Source organism: Styela clava, chromosome 14 (genome assembly GCF_964204865.1).
Source record: "Styela clava chromosome 14, kaStyClav1.hap1.2, whole genome shotgun sequence".
Taxonomy (NCBI): domain Eukaryota; kingdom Metazoa; phylum Chordata; class Ascidiacea; order Stolidobranchia; family Styelidae; genus Styela; species Styela clava.
The window spans coordinates 18,072,890-18,095,853 of NC_135263.1; the positions used below are offsets into that span (position 1 = coordinate 18,072,890).

The 22,964-nt window shown below is 35.2% G+C and overlaps 2 protein-coding genes across 2 annotated transcripts; both read right to left on the minus strand.

The window, feature by feature from the left end:
- Nucleotides 1-709: 709 nt before the first annotated feature.
- On the minus strand, nt 710-8,039 carry LOC120341039 (high affinity choline transporter 1-like). Its single transcript, XM_039409466.2, has 9 exons — nt 7,805-8,039; nt 5,723-5,871; nt 5,334-5,454; nt 4,856-5,004; nt 4,306-4,443; nt 2,821-2,974; nt 2,005-2,231; nt 1,773-1,919; nt 710-1,551 (listed from the first exon to the last, which is right to left on the minus strand). Exons 1-9 carry the CDS (start codon nt 7,980-7,982, stop codon nt 1,012-1,014), a joined length of 1,803 nt encoding a protein of 600 aa, XP_039265400.2. The 5' UTR covers nt 7,983-8,039; the 3' UTR covers nt 710-1,011.
- Nucleotides 8,040-14,518: 6,479 nt separating this feature from the next.
- On the minus strand, nt 14,519-22,727 carry LOC120341035 (uncharacterized). The gene is made up of 16 exons (XM_039409461.2): nt 22,570-22,727; nt 22,231-22,359; nt 22,023-22,151; nt 21,673-21,801; nt 21,144-21,257; nt 20,290-20,415; nt 20,076-20,213; nt 19,299-19,436; nt 18,780-18,920; nt 18,223-18,363; nt 17,331-17,722; nt 17,005-17,116; nt 16,437-16,575; nt 16,062-16,196; nt 15,408-15,537; nt 14,519-14,880 (listed from the first exon to the last, which is right to left on the minus strand). Exons 1-16 carry the CDS (start codon nt 22,667-22,669, stop codon nt 14,725-14,727), a joined length of 2,349 nt encoding a protein of 782 aa, XP_039265395.2. The 5' UTR covers nt 22,670-22,727; the 3' UTR covers nt 14,519-14,724.
- Nucleotides 22,728-22,964: the final 237 nt, after the last annotated feature.

A 22,964-nucleotide genomic window follows, 5' to 3' on the forward strand; every position in this document is an offset into this window, starting at 1 on the left:
AGTAGATTACCGCCGATATAAGCATATTCTTCATTATCACAACCCACTCGTTTTGCCGAAGGACTGCACTTGATTTAATTGCTTTTGTAGGAGGCTCGTGAGCTAATTTTCATGATTTTTCTTACTCAAAACGTCCCTCTGATATCTCGGCTAAACATTCCGGGTAAAATCTTATGACTTTGGTGGATGTACAAACGTGGCAATAAATGTACGCAATAGAAGTAAAATTCAAAATAAAAAATTTTACTTACATTTTTGAAATTATAATTCCGGCTGCGTGTGCAGCTGCCAGAATGTAACGTTTTGGCGTAGTTTCGCGGCGATGCAGGGGGTATTTCAATAAAAAGTACGAAAAATACAGAAAAAATTTGATTTAAAACAAGCCCTTGTTTTAAAACACCATGTTATTTTTAGAATTGATAAAAAACAAAACCCTACTCGCAGGTCGCAGCCCACCTCTCACAACGAAAATGTCTATAGAATTACGAAATTTGCTTTAGGTATATGTTTATAATATTACAGATTTAGCGCAATTTGCATAAATTAAATAAAATACATGTGTATATATATATATATATATTAGAATTTATGCACAAACAAATAGATATGTCCACATTACATTATTTTAATAGCGATGCGAAAGTTTTTCAAACATATAATTCCGGTTTAGAACGCACAACACCGCCCTGGAATTCTTGGAAACACGGAATTATGACAATAAATTTTATATTGTTCATTCCTGTTAAAAGGTGACAGAACAGCGTGTTAATTAACTGTTTATTCAAGGAACAGCAACACAAGCGATTATTTCCTTGTCTACCTCGTTTATGGCAACTTCACACTATTACAAACGTAAGTAGTAATGATCTGAATCGTTGTTCCTAACAGTTGTTTGTAATGAACACCACTCATCAAAGTTAGAATAGGCTACAATTATGAACAAATAATTTATATAATTGCCTATATAATTGTCAAAATATTTGAGTCCCACATTCTTGAAAATTCTCTCTTTTATAACTTGGATTTTTTGATGATTTTTGCTTGGTCGTCTTCGTCTTCAAATCCTTTGTTTGGCACGCCTTCTGGTGATGGAGATTCTGAAATGTTGTCATATCCCGCTTGGAATGAAGTTGTTTTCATAACATCTTCTTCAAGTTCTTGTTTGTTATACCTGGCCCTGAGCTCTGCAGCTGTACTCGTTTGTCTATCTAACGGCTTCTTTTTCTTTGTTTTTGAGTTTTCGTCGTCGTCGTTTAGATAGTGGTCAATGCTTCTACCTCCGTGCGCCAAATTGCAATCAAAGATGTCGAATTTTTCATGTAAAATTTTACTGGTGAATAGATATCGAACGGAGTAAGAAATGACGAGCAATGTTATCAATGATATTATCATTGAAAATGTCTTGTAAGGGAAATTAGTTCCGTATGGGTAATGGATGAAAGGATCTAGTTTGAATGCAGGTTCTCCTCCTCCAAGACGAAGTATAAGTCCAAGTGTAAATGCGCATATTGACCCATATGTATTTGGGTCAAAGTAGATCACGCATAGCAGCTGAAAAAATTAGGTCAATATAGTATTTCAATATATGCTATCCTTTAAAAATTAAATAATAATAAAAAAAAAAAAAATATATATATATATATATATATAGTTTACATTTGCAGAATGAAAGATATTTTACAGTTTGGGAAATCGCTCCGTCTCTTCATTCCCTTCATTAAACTTTCTATTTATTTCATGTATAGCACACAATGTTTGTTTAATATTCTTACCTGTGGAAACAAAATAACGTAAACAAAATCCGAACATAAGAACCACAGAGCGTAAACTGATTTGATCGTGAGTGCTAGAATAGTTGAAAGAGCCGTCATGACGACGATAGCAGCGCGCATTACCCATAGAAGTTCTTTCTCTGAAGCCTGAGGAAGAAGTACATGTTTAATAGATCAATAAATGAATACAAGATTTCAATTTACAACTACGTAAAAGCGTAATTTTACTCACACTCTGTCTAACGGCCAGCTTGTAGACGTTTCGAGTGAAAAGACTCGATGCCGACAAAATGCTGGAATCAGCTGACGACATTACTGCTGCTGCTACAGCTCCCAGACCGACAAAAGATACGGCAGTTGGTGTAAGATATTGCAGGACAATAGGTAATATCATAAGCTCTTCTCCATTGTCTTCGGGTGATGTTCCATTTCCATCTTTGTAATTAGTTTCCGTCCAATCTAGAACATTTTACAGTCAAAATATATCACAAATTCGCTGTAGAAGAATTTGCTAATGAGATACTGAGAAGCAATTATGCGCTTCAAGGAAAAACAAAAATTGTACAGCATTATAACATGGTGGAAAATCAAAATTTTGTGGTAATGGTTGATTATTGAAGTGCTTTGCTTTTGTAAACTTTATATATTAGTAATACCATAGGTTTATGATTACCCAGGCACATATTTTCATTTTATATTCATAATAAAATATACAAGCAACGAATAACTGATACGTGTCACAATATTTCGTATAGTGAAGTGAGTGTTAGTGATGAAAATGGCATAACTTGCATCTATTGACATCAGCAACTCGTATCTCCTAATTTGCTTAGTCAGCAGTAATCTATTCGCATTCAAGTGAGGGCTCGTGACTCGAGACTTGAGCGAGCGATAAAATTGTAAGAAAAAAGTTGGAGAAACAGGAAACTTTGCTTTTGTCACAGAATATTCTGCAATCATTGCGATCAATTTCTCACCTTGAATCAATTACCGTACTTGCATTTGGAAAATGTCACAGGCCAGTAATGTGAAAAATTAAAATGTTTACTTGTTGATACTCCAATGGCTCCAATTAGTACAGACGGAATCGCCATGACAATACAACCAAATGCTGCAATGAACGAAAGTATCTGCGCATGTTTAGCTGAATCCGATGATAACACCCTCTGAAAATACACTTGCCAAGGAATTCCACCAAACATCTAAAAATTGAAATATGGTTTAGTTACAAATTTACAATACATTACGAGACACAAAAAAACATGCTTTGCATAAATTTTTACTTTGTATTACATGAGTAAGGATAGCGTATCTGTCTGTTTGTGAGTATACCCGTTCACAGTGAGAAAAATCGGGCCATCGAACACAACTTGATTCTTACATTTAGAGTGCTTCGAAGAGATTAGCTTTTGTGTGACCGGACATGTTTCACCATATAAAGTCGTGCTAGTCGAAATGAAACAATTGTTTAATGTGATTGACTTTACTGTGCACGTTTGCTATTCTATCTGACTAATGTATACCAACGCTAAGAAAGTGAGGTAACTAAAACGAATGTGGATATTTTTGTATACCCCAGACAGGCGGTTCCCAAAGGGGGGCGATTTGCTAAGTGTGCCTTGAAAATAAACAGAATTATGTTGAACAAAACTAATATATGAAGGAATATTTTTTTTTATATATATATAAATTGTATTTGATATAAAAGTCCTATTGTTCCCTATTTTCCTGTGTATATGAATCAATAAATTACTTTTAGCGTACTTTGTGTTTATTTTCTGTTACGTTGGGTCTGCTTTTATTATTACGTAACAATATACGTGCTTACTACTTGCTTCAATTTCTTTATCGGCTGAACCGAGTTTAGCAAACATACGTGTTTTTTTTTAGTATTTCGAAGAAGCCACTTTCAAGGGCATAAAGTCGCCTATTAATTTTTAATTTTTCCTGAATGTTTACACTTATGCTCAGCTAAAACTTATTACCGATATATCTGGGCCATGTGTAGCAGAATAAATATTATGAGCGGTTAATAATGTGTTTGAATTTGAACTTGGTATTACCAGACAACTGAGAACGGAATAGAAAGGGCTCTGCTTCAGATTAATTTTTAGCCTAAGCTTACGTAATTATAAATTATATTTATCCGCAATCCGCAGCCTAAGGTCTATTTGCACGGTCGATAATTGACATTGCGAGACCGAACTTTGTGCCTGGTTTAATGTGATCGTCGGATGAGAAAATAGGGAATAATGCGATTGACACGTCAGAAATAGCGGAAACATATTCTCTCAGACATAGTAATTCAATTACCGCTTCGAATTTTAATTTTTCATTGAACTAAAAATCGATTTTCTTTCCGCCAGCTTAATATCAGTAACGCGACTAGTTGCCTGAGTGCGTTATTCTGGGAGAGATTGAATTCATCTATAATTGGCAGGCGTTATCCGATGCGCAATAATTGATAATTTTTTATGCCCCTGGGTATACCTTGAGGGTGTCAATAGTGACGATGTTGAAATCAATTACTTACCAACAGCAAAGCTGAATCGACCCATTGTCCAGTAGTAGCAGGATCCCAAGTACCAAGCCACCCACCTTCACCTGTATGGGCTGTTTCTGCAATACTGCCAACTGCATCGTTTGTTAGGGCAAACGGCACACTAATCCACTGAAAGATAGAACGAAATCTTTATGCAAGATTTTTACAACTAGAACAGTTCAAATCATCTCGAAAACAAAATTGCAAAAATCGTGAAAAATAAAATAGAAATTCGGCAAATCACATAAGGCTCGGGTACCTCGAATATGTTGCACATGGCACGAATATCGGTAAGTTAGTAAATAAAATGAATCTTATCTATGACAATTTAAAGGGAATATCTGATGTTATTGAGAATGTTGTCAACTTTCTGTTGCAATAATGATTAAGGAAAACGATTTCGCCTTTGTTCATGACGTACCAGAAGCATGTGTCCGCGACAGGCCAAATGTTTTATATCGGAAAAGAAATGACGAAATCGTATTTAACTTACTTTTACTTTTTGAAAAATAGAACGGAATGTTTTACAAAAAAGGCTTACCAATCCCACAAATATACAGAAGAGTTGTACAACATCGGTGTAAGCTACCGAATACAATCCACCGATTAATGTATACAAAAGTGCAATAATTGCAGAAACAATCACGGATGCATTGATATTGAGATTCAATATGACGGCAAGTGTGCTTCCTAAAATAAAATATCGGTCAGTGACAATTTATAATTTTATGTGTAAATGGAATAAAGTTCATCTAGATACAATATGAATTCAGGTCAAGATTATATATTTTATTTACCAGTTTAAGCACGAATTAAAATACGAAAGAGCTTATCGTATGTAAATTGCGAGGCGTTAGTGAGCATATTAAAAAAAACTGACGCTATCAAATTACTAATTTTGTTGGCACAAGCGGTCTTTTTTAAGCTTGGGAGAACTTAGAAGAATCTTCAAACAGTGCAGTTACACATAACAAGGCAAAAATAAGTATTTCAGTGCTACAAGATGACCATAGACTTACCAAGTGCAGACAAGATAGCAGCCGACCAGAACAGTTCACCCATAAGAGCAGGAATAAAAAGAAATCCTCCCATTCTACGACCAAGTTTACGTTGCAATGGGTCAAGCATTGTGACGTAACCCTGTTTTATACAAATTAACAAATATAAAATCATCAGGAAAAAGCGTAATGGCGGATATTAAACGAATAGATCACAGTTACCGGATTTCGTACGTACCCAAAGTATGTTCACCACTACCCACGTATTTGTATTTTGGGTATTCTTGGTTTATTTCTGGTTCGCAAATATTCGAAGTTTTTAAGATTAGCTTTGCTGTACAAAGCATAGTGTGTAGAGGCAATTTTCATTTATTCTAATTTATACTACCGCATAGTACTAAAGGCTTTACCTGCTCTCTCATTTTCTTGGCAAAGAATATTCCTCCCAATATAAGACTGATTGCATATCCAAACGGAGCTTGAGTCCATATAAGTCCGTATCCGGTTGTGTACACTGATTCAGCTGTACCATTAATGTAACCTCCTCCGACCCATGTAGCTTAAAAAAAAACGTATATACACTAGAGATGTACCGATACCACTTTTGTCGCCGATACCGATACCGATCCGATACCAGCTAAAAACGCCGATACCGATACCGATACGCCGATACTACAAAAAGGCCGATATTACCGATATTCCGATACCGATACTATGTAATTATTACTTAATTAGGTGTGCTGTGTAGGGCAGACGGGTTAAAACAATGGTCTTTGAGCGTTGTTCATGGTACACATTATTTCAGATCGAAAAAAAAAGATATATCACATAATATGAAATTGATGTTTGGTGTTTGCTTCAACTGATTAAGATACATTGTACAGTAAGGCTCGTAATCTCGGTGTTCAATTGAAACTCATAAGCCGGGATGTCCAATTTGAACTTGATATGAATATCGCGACCTTCGAATATCGTTATTCGAGTTTAAAAGAATATCGAATATCACCCACACATTCTAGCGCCGCCGTCCTACGTTCAAATTAAAATCATTTTACAAATATTTTTTTCGTGGCTAATCGTAATCGTCGACGCAATAAGTCAAAGCCAAATTGAAAGAATATCAAACAGCACCGACAAAAAGAAGGCCTACCTATAACCGTCGAGGATGTTTTTTTACTTTACTATTTTATAATATAAAATATTTTACAATTGCTATCATGAATTTTGAATTTCGAAATTTAGTTTATCGATGTCGACGGACTAAATGACACTCGTACTTGACGACAAACAGTCAGCATTTATACGACTATCCAAAAGTCCTTGTGCCGTTAATAAGGACCCCAATTCCACTGTATGATTTAAAACTGGGCGCCTAGTTGCTTTTTGTTATGTGCTGTGTTGATATATTTCTTCATAATTACTATGTAATATTAAAAATGTCAATATAAAAAATTGACAGCAAAAATAGCCAAATTAGTTGAACTAGTTTGGCTGATAAATAGCTAAAAACAAGTGAATCCTATTCTTTCGCGGGGGTGGGGACATGTATGTCTCATAGCGCACGATCTCTCCAGACAAAAAACAAATTAAAAAGTAGTATTCCAACTTATCTTTTAAAACATTCTGGATCATATCAAAAAGATAAATATATCGGAAATATCGGCCTTAATTCAACCGATACCGATACATGGCCGATACCGAAAAAATGGCCGATATTGCCGATACCGATACCCAATACCGATACATCGGTACATCTCTAATATACACATGTGCATATATTATATTCAATTTGCTACTACACGCCGTTATTCAGCCTCATTTTTGACTGAAGATATTAGGTATACAAAATCGTATGATGGGGTATATATATTTTAACGCAAAGCAAGTAAGAGACATGTATAACAATTGTAAATTGAACAGAGGATATATATATATAGAAATCATGTCCAACTGTGTCTAGTTATAAACAATATTTTTATTCAGTTGTAAATTAACTTAGTCATACATCAATCGCAACCTAAAACTCTCAATATCATGAGTATGAGCAAACAGTGAACCCGCTGAGAACCGTTTTTTTGTCAACCCCGCTAGGTAAAAATTGCTGTGTTTACAAAACAACGTTTCATTACATTCGCGCTAATACACGTTGAATGTTCTGATTGTTTTGTTCAATATCGTGCAGTATAATTAGGATAATTATAAGACTTGTCATAATGATATGCTGCACAACAACAGCTTTTTTATTGCGAAAATGATTTTAATATGTTATGATAGCCCATAGCTAACAGGAATAAAGTCGTGTCAACATGAAAGGTACCAACGATTTGACTTTTAAAGCTATAAATCATGAAAGAAATAAAAATAAGAGCAATCGACGCATCTTGTTGCTCATGGATACGGGTAAGGTCGTAAACAATGGCTTGGCATGATATTGCGAACTTTAAATTTCGCATTCCATTAGCAAATTAGAAGATCGATGTATCGTATCCAACCTGTCATTGTGAAGCAACCGACGAATAGACCGATATCTCTACCGGCAACCATGATGGTTTCGCTTTGACTTCCAGCTCCCTTCTTGCGCTTCCTCCATGCTGCCCAAACTCCGATCAGCACGATAATCAAATAAAATATAATTATTGATATAAGTCCAGTTATATTTATGTCCCCCATCTCGGAAGTTTTGTCAAAGTAATTGAATGATTATAACTTTCTGAATATAAAAAATTTAGCAGTATTTTAGAACTCATTTGAGAAATAGGCTGACCTGCGTTATTTGGATGTTCCTTGTCTGCGGAATACATATCTACCCCATAGTATCCGCAAATATGCCTCTGAATTGTTTAAAATATTTTCTGCGATGTGGTTTATCAAGTAGAAGACTTCATGAAAAGTAAATTAGTAAGCCACGCAAAGAATTGTTATTAGCAGTCGAAACAATATCCTCCTATATTTTATGGTAAACAACTAATTACTCATACACTACATTGGTCAGGTATAGTCATCGGGTTGTTGAGGCGAATTGGAATCAATTTTTGAAGCATACTGTGTACAGAAATTCCAAGGTGCGGTAGAGTGAATCAAAGTGAAAATTTTGAATAATCATACAGTTGCTCACAAAGCACAAATGTTGTCAGCCATAATTTCAATTTTACAAATAGTACTAACTCAGTAATTCAAATTTTGTCATAATCCTGAAGTATACGAAAATATATAGGGTGTCCATGAAATCTTGAGAAATTTAAAATTGAAGAATGAATTTATCGATACCATATATTGCTTTGGCCCACGCAGATGTAAATGAAACATGAAGTAAAAATACTTGAACAATTACTGATTAAAAAACAACAAACCTGGTTATTAGGATATATTGAGAACTGACTCCATAACAAAATTGAAATTGCAAAGGAACTTTATGGACACCCTGTATACTGCCAAATAAGTTCACTCATTACGTTGTTATGAACCCTGCCCAGCTTAAATCTCTGCCCAGCTTAATGCATGATTGGTTATGCTGAGAATTAAAACCCTTTCTGCGTTCTCTTACTTACTTGGCGTGGTAGTGTTTCACTAGATGTTGTATGCATAATTTCTTAGCCTTTCTACGTGCAAACGATATTTCATAATAATTATTTGTGCTAACTTTCATTGTCTTTATTCTCTACAAAACTTTACTTCCTAACGTGTCACGCGAGACTCCTTCGCTGCTAAAGCTCGTATAGATCACGACGCAATTGGATTAACAACGGCCTACTTGCTACGCATTTCATAATGAATCTGTTGGCTTTTAACAACTTCAGTTTGCCTCTGAACAAACAATAACATCGACACAAAAGATAGAGCATTTATTTGTTGAAAGCACGTTTACTTTCATTCCCGACAAAATACCCGACCTCATTAAAAGTTTTTTGTCTCGATGTCGCCCAAAGCTAGGTCTAGCGCCTGTGCTGGTGTTACGAACTGAATCATAATTACCGGTTACACATTTTCCAGTAGCCAACGACATGTAATTAGGTATAGAATAATTTCGATGGTGTGACGTCGGTTTTTGTTTCCAAATAAGTTTTTTTGATGGTTTATTTTTCAATCCTACTATCCATTAGGAAGGTTTATTATAACGAAGGAAAGCGACAGTTCGAGTTAACGCAACACAGACTAATTATAAAAAGTTGGCCTAATTCGCAGAAATATCAGTTAATATAAAATTTCTTTTATCTTTTCTTTTTTGTAAGATGTGAAGTTGTGAAGTTACAAAATTTTTCAGTCTACCTAAACATAAAATGTCTTTTCAGAATTACAGAAAATTTGAGTTTAGTGAGGTAACCCCTAATTTGATCCTAACTTATCACTTTATTGTAGGGTAGTATACGTCATAACATGCCAGCCAGTCATGCCATACATACTCAGAAGTTACTCATAACTCATTGGGATAAAGAGCTGCTGTATTTTCGGAGTTTATCGAGTATAGCGAAATTTTGTTTATGAAAGACTATTACCATACATCTTACGGCTTAAATATAATAATATTAATGAAGTTCTTACGCTCGGTTGACGTAGCCTGATTATTACGCAAAGACGCAATGCGTATCACAGCGAACATCATAAATAATTGATTAAGTCTCTCAAAGTTTTATTTGAAAATCAAGATATCGGGATTTCGAAATTTTCGCATAAAATTTTATTTTCTATTTTAAAAATTTTTGAAATGATTATTACAGGACGCGTTTCTGAAAAAGTCATGCTATAATCCAAGAGTCCAGATTGTGTCAGGCGATACGAGAACGCTATAAACAGTAAAGTCTAATTAACGGTGTAAAACAGACCGACAGATTGAATTGCTGCTGAAATTTTTAGAAATAAATCTGTCAAAGTCGAATTCTTAATTAAAAATTTTCAATCAGTCGTGCGTTCAATCAGACTTTCTAATGTGTTGAAGTTTTTAGAAAAATTGTGATTCTTCGTGAAATGTAAATATTTAGGTGAAAATAAAATGAGTTTTATTTACCTTTTTCTGGAGTCTTCACCCTCATTTACCTTTTACTGAACACAACAAAGATGTACTATAAGTTGATAGAATTGACTCAATTACATTAAGGAATATTTCAAAATCCTTGCTTATAGGCGGCGCTCTTTATCATATGATTGTGACCTGGTGGTTATTTGTATTTATCCACATTGCGTGATGTCCGGTAGATCGAAATAATTTAACAGAAATATCAAAGGTTTGCATTACTTCTATTTCGTTTCAAATATGGAAAGTTTGCGCACTTTGGGGGGTGGAGCCAAGAAACGCTAATTCAACAAATGTACAATGGTCGATTCGTGATTGTTCATCAATATTTTCTGTTGTAGTCTTCTAAATCTCAATCTCAATTCTTTGAAATTGGAACATGTTCAAAAATAAAGATTGCTCACTTATCTAATACCTTGTCTCACAGCGTGCAATGAATCTTGAAGGTTGAATTGCAATACTTGGCGAACGTTAACTGCAATCAATGTCTACTGCTATAAGTTAGGCGCTGAATGTTTGATAAACAAACAATTTGCAATTGCAACATAAGGTACTTAATAATTAACTTTAATTGAAGCATAAATGTTTGAAAAGGACATTGCTGTATCGTTTATCAGATTACTGCCGATGATAAAAATAAATATGTACGTGATAAAATACATCCTTTCGCATTTGAAAACGAATTATATCAACTGCATAAGATCAGGTACTGTTGATCTACATTAGATGAAAATATTCTCGAGACGTACTCTCTGCGAAACTGTCTCACGCTCACAAAGCATCAGCCCTGACTTATGAGCAGGAAAGCTTGAATTTAAAAAACTAACATGAGCCGTACGTGTGAAATAATAAAGTAAAATGATTCATCGACTTGGTTGTCCTGGATAACGATTTTTATTCCAGTTCTAACTTAAAGTTTTATTTGAGATAGCATCGTGATATTACTGACGCGTCCTTGACGATCGATTGTTTTAATTCAATTTATTTCATCGAACACCAAACTGGCAGATTCTCCCCAAAATAATCTTGACTGGATGGAAACTTTCCTTTGGCTTAAAGTCGATCATACAAAAGCAGCTAATAACAGGGACTGTTCCGGGGCATCACACGCGCCGGTCAAATATGAACAAGATAAAAATAATTCCATAGGTCATCGATTTTATTTCAATCACGTGGAGAGCCCACTTAGGAATGAAATCGTACATCATCGATTTGTTTCCAACAGAGTTAGACGCTTGTTTCCGCCGACGGAAGTATCGATTTCTTGATCCCCTAAAACTTTAACAGACGTGAATGTTATGCCACATAATACAAAGAATGAACATTGTTCGATTAAAATCAATCACGGATGAGAAAGTTTGGCATTTTGATGAAGAAAATTTTTATTGTTCAATTGCTGTTCTGTGCAAATGTGATTGCCCAATTTCTCTGATTTCTGTAGAATGCAATAAATTAAGCGAGGGATCATGTGAAATCGAATGCGTGTACCGCAAAGATTTCCACTGCAATAGAAAGTCCGATAGGGAGAAATAAAATTTCCAGTCCAATGGAAATATCATCGTGAATATAGGTGTGGATACAGAATTCCAATTAGGTTAAATTCTTGGTACACTAAGCGCTACATTATACCAGGGCACAGGTCGGCAATCTTAGCATTAAGAGAGCCATTTGGCATCCCTACCGTCAAACTCAAACCTACTCGGAGCTGCAACATCTACTCTATTGTCATGGGCATTTGAAACTCTCGGAAACCACTGATGATGCAATATTTTAGTTCTTACTAAGTAGGATCCAAATAAATTACGAATGAAGCAATAATTCAATTTACGACGAAATGAAAAAAAAAAATTGGAAAGTAAGACATTGAATCACCTTAATGCGACCTACCTCTCGACATATACGTGCACTGATGTGCAATTAGTGAGTAGTAATTGACTCTATTCCGCCGATTCTCATTGAATCCCCATTGCCTCTAACAAAAAGACTGCTTCAGTCACTTTTATCTACGGAAACCATAACTCCGCGAACAAAGGGCCACATGCGGCTCATTCGCTGTTCTAGATAGGGCCTTACTAACAATTAGGAAATTGCGTTATACTGCAGATAATCTTGGTAAACTAACAATCTGCTATCATGGCCCTAGTATAATGTAGCGCTTAGGTAAGTACCTATAGCATTTAACTTAAAGCATAAGGCTGTTTAGAGTTCAAGCTTATGAACGATTTTAACGGGGTCCAAGGTTGAAAAATACTAGTCGTTAAAGGTTGTTAATTATCCCATTTTCATTATGGAGGCAATTCCTCTGAGCCCTCATACGATCTACAAGAAATATACAATCTCTCGATTCTGAATTTCAATTTAATTAATTCATCTTGTTGATATATATCCGCCTCCTATATCCTATTAGCGTCTCAAAAATATATATATGCAACCACTTTGCGGTGATCTACATAGTCTAATCACGTTCCTGACTTCACTTTAATTCTTTTCAGCGGTGTCTCTATCACCACGGTCTTTACTGATTATTTTCTAGTTTATTTCCGCATTTGGTTCGGATAAAATCATGTGAAAGAGGAGATTATTGTGAACCTCTGGTATCTCGGGTGTGCCAAATTGTTGAAAGCTATACTGGGTAGCATATTAGACTTGAGCATGCGAGTAGATTGAGGCAAGTATATATTTAGTTTCAGAAGCACATAAATTGCGACTTGGAAACAGCAAAAACAATCAAAGCTTTGATACCCGAGTGCTTTGAAAGATACGAGTGAGGAATAAATCGTTATAAACGAAATCAACTTTGCCGAATAAGACTTTTCTGCAGTAAGAAGTAATCGGTACAAAGGCAAATTCATGTTTGAAAGACGATAGATCTTACAGGGTGCTCCCGAAGTATATGCACCAAGATGGCGCACAACCTGAACATAGTATGTGTACTAGGTTATGGTTCAGGTTGTGCGTCATCTTGGTACGAATACTTCCGGAGCGCCCCTTACTGTAACAAGTCAGGAAAGTCTGAAATTCGGGTTTAACCCAACGGTCGATCTTCGTAGTTATGTATCCGTTACAAACTCATGTATATATCACTATTTTTGATATGCAACGTTCACAAATTTATTCATATACAGCTACGAGGTGTGGCTAAAAAGAAACGAGACTGACGTCACAGATTGCGCAACACGATTAACCATTGGTAATCAACACTTTTACAGTGTGGTGTAATATGTGTTCTTTGTTCAACAGCTTTTTTGACACAATATCGCAATTATTTTTGCTCTTTAGGAGCCATAAGTGAATGTGATTAATTGCTTGTTGAAAAAAAAATTGCCGTGCGAGATCTGATTGAGTTTTTTGGCGATAGGGGGTTCAATTGCAGAATGACGATTGAGCAATGAATTAACATTAAATTTTGTGTCAAACTTGGAAAAATGCATGTCAACTGGGCAACATTTAATCGTTGAACTTTCTGCTCCTCAGTCAACAGCCTTGGCACCATTTTGGCACTCACCTTTCACAAGCCAAAAGTGTCAACCAAACTGGTGCGAACCGTTTTTTTTGTCTTTTCCAACTTCGCAATGACGCGAATTGTTGAGCGACGGTCGCTGCGAATCAACTGCCTTTCACAACTGAACTCACAACTGATACCTTTTCGATGTTGGTATCAGTTGTGGAAGTGCAAGGCCTTCCTGACTTCGAATCATCCTCCACATCCTCCCTGCATCCCACAAATCGCTTGTGCCATTCAAAAACTCTTGTTCTGGACATGGAAGAATCTCCATAAACATCACACAATTTCTTCAAAGTCGCAGTCGCCGTTTTTCCAAGTTTGACACAAAATTTAATGTTAATTCATTGCTCAATCGTCATTCTGCAATTGAACCCCCTATCGCCAAAAAACTCAATCAGATCTCGCACGGCAATTTTTTTTGCAACAAGCAATTAATCACATTCACCTATGGCTCCTAAAGAGCAAAAATAATTGCGATATTGTGTCAAAAAAGCTGTTGAACAAAGAACACATATTACACCACACTGTAAAAGTGTTGATTACCAATGGTTAATCGTGTTGCGCAATCTGTGACGTCAGTCTCGTTTCTTTTTAGCCACACCTCGTATATATATATATATAATATATAATGTTTATGACATTTCAACTTTCTTAAATATTATAGACCATTTATCTGATACAAACCAAATAATATCGCTGAATGAAATTGAATGTATTCTGTATATACTTTATAAAATGATAAAGTTAGAAACTTTTACTCCATAAACCATACACTGGGGTTATAATTATGGGTGTGAATCAAATGTCCTTTTAATATTAGTCTTTGAAATGCAGAGGTCAATAAACGAGAATCGGACATGATGTGATAAATGTGGGACTGACAATTTAAAATATACTTTTTATGGCTTTTTTAGACAATTAACTCCGGGATATTCCCATCTGTCTAAGCAACGATTCTGCGGTGGCCGTTTCAATCGGTACAGAAATTGTTCTACATCGATATCCCAGTTGTCCAGAAAGAAGAAATGAAAGCATCGACCTCCACGGGCTAATACCTGTAACAACAATCGACCATGAAACAATTTCAAAATGCAGATAGCATAGTATAACATAGGCGCAGGCCCATCTTCGTCCGAAGGTACGCTCAATTTATCTTTTTTTAGTTCAACAAATATGTTATTATATGAGCTATCTTGTAAATTACCAATTATCATTGCAATGGTAACAATGCGCAGTATTTGTTTCACTCGTGGCCGTTCTCAATTTAGCATCATGGTGCAAATGGTAATAAGGCACTTGGCGATTATCATAAAAGTTAGTTAGATGAAATCTACACTCGTACTTATTCGAAACAAGTGCATTTGAATGATTTTTTTATGTTTTTACCTTTATCCATAAAATTCAGTTTATTATTCATTTTATAACAAAGCGAACTGTATTTCACATATACACAAAATAAATGACTCGATGTTCTGCTAAACAGAATCAGACACGAAAATACTCGAAAACGAAAATTCAAATTCGGAATTCAATTCGCGAAAAATCATTCGAAGCTTACACACATGTAACAACTGTAACCAACCTGCAATACTTTTCTGCAGTTTTCCTCAATACCAACACCAATGGCATAAACGTTGATTTTATTCAATTTCAATCTGTAGGCGGCACGTTGTAATCCTTTACCATCATTGTCGAAATCGCAGTTTGCACACCTGCATTTAACATGGATTTTTGTTGAAAAACGGCCATAATATTATATATATGATGAGTTTTGAAGCTTTGCATTAAAAAATATTGTCTCAAGCTGTATATTTTTTCGGAATTCAGAAATGTTCAAATTCTGAATTAATAAACATTGTTCTCAAAGAGTTTATCCTAGTACTGACTCTCATGTTAATTTATGTAACTCAGTATTGGCTAACTAGCAAGTGACGAAAGAATTGACACTTCAGTAACCGCCCAGCCACATTTCACTCATGGAGATTTTCAGACCCAATCATAAACATTAGCTCGATTTCGTGGTTTTGCTGAATATTTGTCAGTAATTATTTTTGCTTCATAAATTTAGGTATAATTTAAGTAAATATATACTTAATATACAAATACATTCATCTTCATTTAAAAGATTCACTGCGAAGGTATTATGACACATTAAACAATTTTGTTCGCAGATCGTAAATTTGAATGGCATAGTGATTTTTCCAAATACTAAATGGCCAGGTTACTAAATATTCACCCATCTGTTATCATGATCATATCTCCTTCGGCGTAAGAAGGATCTCTTGCACCGTTTTCAGCTGTATATATATCTGTCAGTACAAATTCCAGGGCATCCCTGATGCAGGATTGGTAAGAGTATACGTAATCGTACCTGATTGAAAATACAGAGTAAAGAATTCAAAAAAGATAAATATTATTTTACGTGCATGTGTTACATGTACATGTTCGTGGGAAATGAAGTACGTTACATAAAATGAAGATTGTAAGAGCATAATTCATAAATATTTTCTTTCTTTCTACGAATGCAAATTATTAGAAACCCCAATTCGAGATTTGGTACCTTCAAGAAACAGCAAAAGTATTTAACTAAATACATTTTTGAAAATATTACCCAACAGTTTGGATTTTGTTTTTTACTTCTTTTACGCTGTCGGTTTTAGTAAAAGGAAACTTGAGTAACTGTCTAGCGTTAAATGTTGCCAAAGCAATTCTCGTCTGATATTTCCCAAGTGCTATTCTCCCGCATAATACTGAAAGAAACATAAAAACAATGATCATACGTAACTATCTAACCAAATGCTTAGCCAGTGCATGCGCAGTTTGTTGTGAAGTTTTAACATTTTCTTGATTTGGAATCCACGTCAGAGAGAAACATTTTGAAGCACCCTACCGTTTACAAATAAGAATTAAAATTGTAAAGTACAGAGTTAAACCTGTGATTGTTTCAGTCCGTTGTTTCTACTTAATTTTAGCATTACGTCATTTATATTTTACATGACTTTACAATAAATGTTTTTTACTTTATTTCAATTTTATATATCTACGCGGTTGCATCCTGATTCATCCACAATCAATATAGCTACAGCCGCACCAAGAATTTGATTTTAATTCTATTTTATAACCAAGGATTCACCAGATGATTTCAACAGCAAAAATTCAGCCTAATAAAGTATAAATACCATCGACGATCGCTTTGCAAACTTCTTTGAGAGTTTCGAAACGATAAGGTCCAACGCTTCCACTAGAATCAAGGTATATTAGGATGTCTCTTGTATTAACTTTTGAGACCGGCTGAAGACAGAAATTAAAATGAATCAAGATATTCCTATACACTCTACAGTATGAATATTTTCCCTCTTTCTGAGATTGTTTTTAAGTAGCAATAAAATAAGAAGGTTTCATGAAACTCAATTTTCTACTTTGACATATTTAGATATGATGTCAAAGGAATGCATTGTATGATTTAGGAAGGATATTAGATATGGGTAAAGTAATTCATACTTACATTTGCACCTCTTTCTGATCGTTTTCGTCGACTAATGGAAGGAGGTTGTTTTTCTCCCTTTCGGATGCTTTTGAACGCTTTAATTTCTTCTTCTTTCTTAATTTCAGGATCGATGTTGTCAACGTTGTCACATCCAAGCGCAATAACTTTTCCATCTTTGGTCTTTTTCTCGGTGCAGTTTTTCTTTAAATCCGTTTCTCCCAAGTCCGCGGGAGACGGCGGCGGCCCGCGATCTAAGTTTAGCGATCTCGCCCCTGTAACTGCTGGTTTAGTAGATTTTCCAGACGTTGATGGCTCGGAGACTAAATTAGCCAGGAAAAGGGTTGCCAACTCTTTTCCGGGAGTATCGTCTTTGTATTCATTATCGACGGGAGGTTTAGATTTATCACATCCTGCACAAAATGTTACATTTTTTATTACCAATTTACTAAACTGATGCAAAGTTTGATTCGGGAGATTAACGATTAGACAAAGTTGCATTTAAATGATGTTGGCATACGATTAGAAAGCGACCTGCATATTATTTGAACGTGAACGATTCATTAGACCTGATTTTTATTTAAATTCAACACTCGCATTTATTATGGTACTACCATTGTAACAAGTAAGTGAAGTCGGAATTCTTTGAATTTCCAAAAGCCCTGCTTATTCTACTGCAAATAGAATTATAAGTTTATTCACTTGAAAAATGACATACATTCTACATTTACACAATACCACAGGTCATGATAGTGATAAAGATTTACAGATATTTGGCCTTTTTATGTGATATAGAATTTTGAAACATTGATTAATGGACAATGTATGACTTTGAAAATCAGGGTCAGAATCATAAAAATAAAATTTCGTTACAAAAGACTATAATATAAAATGACTTCACATATATTCTTACCCATTTCTACTTTGAAATCTTTACATGGTTTTCCACCGTTTCTAGCGGATGTTTTAACTATTTCTTTTCTTTGGGAAGTTTCACCTTTACCAGTACACTGACTCCACGTTTTAACACAATCAACCGGAGCCCTTCGACAGCCTTATTTTGAAATAAATAAATTTTGTTGCAAGTTATTGTTTTGTGTAAATATTTAATATTTGTTTGATCGCCGATTTTGGTGATTTCATACTTCATTAAAAATGCGTATACGAATCTGTTGTAATAAACGGCACTGTATTTTTAAGTTACAATTGGTCAGCATTTTCTAGCAATTCCACATTAAATAAATATACCACATATTCATTGTTAATTGGTAATTATATCTCATACGGTATAAATATATATATACAATAAATCATTATTTACATTAATGCTCATCGACTAATATTATTTTCATTGGTATTTCACAAGACATGGGAACAAATACTGTTCTGTACAGCATTTTTTTCGGATTTTAAGACATTTGTTAGCCCAAAAAAAAAAAGTTAACGATTCGTGAACACACATAGACTTACCGAATTCCGTTTTGAGTGGTTTACATGTTTTTCCGCCATAGAGAGCTCCCGAAACGATCTCTTCGACGCGTTTGGAAGTAGATCCAGATCCAGAACATCTTCCCCACTTTTTCACACAATTAACCGGGTCGAAACGACAACCTAAATATTAGTAGTGATTCAAGAGTCTTGCTGCACACTAACACAAATATATCTGTAACGTTTCGTCTGACGAAGGTCAGACTTCCTCAGACAAACATTATTCAACTTATTCGTATTGCTACTCTTGCTACAGCATCCTTGCATTATATTCATATGGATTTACCAGAACAAAAGCATGTAAAAAGGATAGGTGGTTAATCACGTAGAAACCCACTTGATAGCTTAATACTAGTTGTTCCTGTTTTGGAAAGTTGTAATCGTTATAAATCAAGTCCGTAAACACCATCACATCCAATACTTCTATTCAATTTTTCAAGAACATAATGCAATGAATAAATTTTCGAGCAAACAAAACACGTGTGTTAAATATCAACTCACCATATTCTTCTCTTAATTCGCAATTTCCTCCATGCTTAGCTGGAGTAACAGCGATTTCTACTCTGACTGATGATGGGCCATTTCCCTCACATTTTCCCCATTTTTTCACGCAGTTTACGCGACTAAATGGCCGACAGCCTAAAATTATATAAAACATGAGTAATTATATTTGTAATTAATATATATATATATATTATACAAACAGGTATTTATATTACCAAATTCCCATGGGAAACGTCCCATGGGACGGGATGGGACAGCACATATTTATATTTCCCATGGGACACGTGGGACACGAAAACCGTATGAATTTTGGGAAAATGAAAGTGAAACATTTCGTTATGGACTACGTATCCATATATTTGAGCATAGCTCTCTCGTTAGTTGTAAAGAGCAAAATATATTCAGCATTAACAATGTACTTTGTGAAGGGGCGGATGGACACATGTTTAATAGTTATGAATATAAAGTTACAAGTCAGTAAATTTTGTCGTTTTGCATGTCTATTTGTACATCTAGTACTATTTAGTAGACATTAAACCTAAGTTTAACAATTTGTATCGAATTGTATTCCAATGGGAATCCCATGGGATGGGATGGGACAGGCATAATTGGGAATGGGATGGGAATGGGACAGAAAAATATGTCTCATGGACAAGCCTGCGAATCCTCATTGAGAACGCATTTCCCGCAATTTTTATATTTGATTTTTCAAGAACGTAATGTAATGAATGATTTTTCAAGCAAACAAAACACGCGTTGTAAATATCAACTCACCATATTCTTCTCTCAATTCGCAAGTTCCTCCATGCTTAGCTGGAGTAACAACGATTTCTACTCTGACTGATGATGGGCCATTTCCTTTACATTTTCCCCATTCTTTCACGCAATTCACGCGACTAAAGGGCCGACAGCCTAAAATTGTATAGATCATGAATAATTATATTTGTAATTAATATAATCTACAAACGGGTAGGCTTTTTTATATTACCGAATTCCTCATTGAGAATGCATTTCCCGCCATTTCTCGCTGGAACAACAACAACCTCCCGCCTGGCCGAGGATGGCCCTTCTCCCACACAGGTGTCCCATCTCTTTTGACAATCAACGGCGCATCCTAAATGCACATGCTTTTTTATACACTGTTTGCAAGAGACAAGACCAGAAGTCGTCAAATAATAGTTAAAAAATTAGCGATGAAAGTAAGTAAGAATAAGAAGGTTACTTGCGAAGAGCTTCACCTAGATTTACAAGTAAGAGATCACGTGGTCATTATCAGAAGGGAGAAAGGGTTCATTTTCCAGTAACCGCTAACCGTGACCGTCTTTTTAGTAAATTTTTTAGCATAAAGTTATCTTAGACAAAGAGAGACAACCAAGGTATCTAACTAGAATATACAACCATATGAATCAGAAATTATATTAGGTATGAAGCACTTCATTGAAGTGTCAAAACTTGAAGTGAACATGCCTACGGCCTGTGTTGGGTAAATAAATACATTTCATTATCCAATCGCTGACAAGTCGAGTCTCTGGGTCATACGATGGCCACAAAAAGTTCTGAAACTCAATTCACCGGCCAATGCGACGCACTACAATTCTTTTTCATGTCAGTGTTTTTTTTTCAAAATTATAGTTCCATTTGGTCCAGTCTTTCTTGTGTTTTGCAGAGATTAGTTCAAGTTCATTTTATTATCACTGGACGAATCCAAGTAACATCTGATGACCTGTCTTTATTGACTGACTTCAGACTACACGTTCAGAATATGAGAGTGTCAAACATTTGATAATTCAAATTGTTTGGAATAGTGACACCAAATATAAATAGAAAAATGAAATCTCTTACTTTCACGTCGTGTTCGGGGGCATTCTCCTCCGTTTCGTGCTGGCGTTATGATTTGTTCGCGTCGAAAACCATTGATACATCGTCCCCATTCTTTGACACAGTCAATTCCACACTCTTTTAAGTGAACAACAACAAAAAATCATTAAGCTGAGAAGGTATCATTTGTACAATAAAATTAACTGTGTTGCAGCACGGGTACTCCGGAAGTATGTGAATCAAGATGGCGGACACCGGAACGTAGTATTCGTACGAGATTATGGTTAAGGCTATAGTTTTGATTCAATTTTTCTTATTTAGTTCTATTACGACTTTGGGGACTAGCCAGTACCTGAAATTATGGCCTAACCCTAACCTGGAACACGTACTACGTTCCGGTGTCCGCCATCTTGGTTCACATACTTCGGGAATACCGCAACACGTATGTATTAGATGAAAAATGTTTCACTCATAAAAGTATGTAAATTTCAGAAAGCTTATTTGATTTATTTTATATTTTTGAGAATATTAATTCATTCCTATATTATAATACCTTCGCGATCTAAGAAACAAGTTCCTCCATTCTTCGCTGGTCTAACAACAATCTCAAGCCGGAAACCGTTTCGACACTGACCCCAGGCCTTTGTACAGTCCACAGGAGGGGGTGGAACAGTAGCACAAGCTATAAAATAAGTAATATAATTTTCTAAACTAAAGGAAAAAACATTTGTAATAATATGATATTTGGTCTTACAATTTGAATCGTTTATGAAACGTTGAAATACAGAATTGAAGTCATTTTTTTTATTGAAACATACCATACTAGTCCTACATATTATACTACCTAAACAAACTTGTTTAATTTAATCAACAAAAATGGAAAATCTCTGAATAACAACTTACTTTCGGTTCGCGTAACACATTTTCCTCCATTTTGTGCCGCAGTCGTAACAAATTCTCGTCGAATACCATTTTGACAAGGTCCCCAACTTGTTACACAATCAACTGGAGCCGGTCCCGCGCTGTCACAATCTTGAAATAAGAACATATATGCTCTGAAATGTTAAATAATGTTAAATTAGATATGTTATTAACTAGGCTACATACATACCAAATTCGTAATTGAGATTGCATTCACCACCGGCAACACTATCGACTACGACTTCTTCTACTCTGTAAGACCCGCCATCATAGACAATGCATTCGCCCCACCGTTTCACGCAATCCACCGGAAAACCAACTGTATGGTAGAAGAAAATAGTAAAATCAGGTTACTGGGTGTTTACTAAAGCTAACGTAACGGAAAAAATTCAATTAGTAATTTAACAAGACATCGCAATTCTAAACATGATTTTCAATATATTTCTATTAAAATCTGAATATTCTTTGCTGCATCGTCTTACATTCTAAAACAAACAGAAACGAAAACAGAAACGAATAAAAATTATACTTTCTGGAATAGTTAGAAAACGATTCCACACAATGTCTTGTCCTGACACTTGTTCTCGAAGTGGAGCAACAAAAAGCAAAAAAACAGTAAATTTCCACATTATTCAAATATTATACTGCAATGAAAAATACTTTTTTATTAAATAGACGACATCGAAAGCGTAGGTATTTTGGATGAAACCTAGTTATAGTATATTAGGTAAAAAGTATAGTCTACTGCTCGCAAACCTATAAACTGACTGCGGTTGTGCAAAATTGTTTTCCTCCAGACCATTGCGTGTCTGTTTCATACTACTTTAGATAACCTCAGGGCGAAAAATGCTCTTATTCATGTTACAAACCATAAACGCGTTAAAAACAACTCATTAGTTGTTTGTCGAATTGACTTAAAAACAA

Bases quoted from the DNA above. Each gene is read 5' to 3' on its own strand.
- LOC120341039 (XM_039409466.2), bottom strand. From the start codon at position 7,982: ATGGGGGACATAAATATAACTGGACTTATATCAATAATTATATTTTAT. The intron at 2,975-4,305 runs GTAAGTAATTGA...TTCAATTTTTAG, and splicing joins TCGATTCAGCTTTGCTGTTG to ATGTTTGGTGGAATTCCTTG. The intron at 2,232-2,820 runs GTAAACATTTTA...AAAATGTTCTAG, and splicing joins AGCCATTGGAGTATCAACAA to ATTGGACGGAAACTAATTAC.
- LOC120341035 (XM_039409461.2), bottom strand. From the start codon at position 22,669: ATGTGGAAATTTACTGTTTTTTTGCTTTTTGTTGCTCCACTTCGAGAA. The intron at 20,214-20,289 runs GTAATATAAAAA...ATACAATTTTAG, and splicing joins CATTCTCAATGAGGAATTCG to GCTGTCGGCCCTTTAGTCGC. The intron at 19,437-20,075 runs GTGAGTTGATAT...ATATAATTTTAG, and splicing joins CGAATTGAGAGAAGAATATG to GCTGTCGGCCATTTAGTCGC.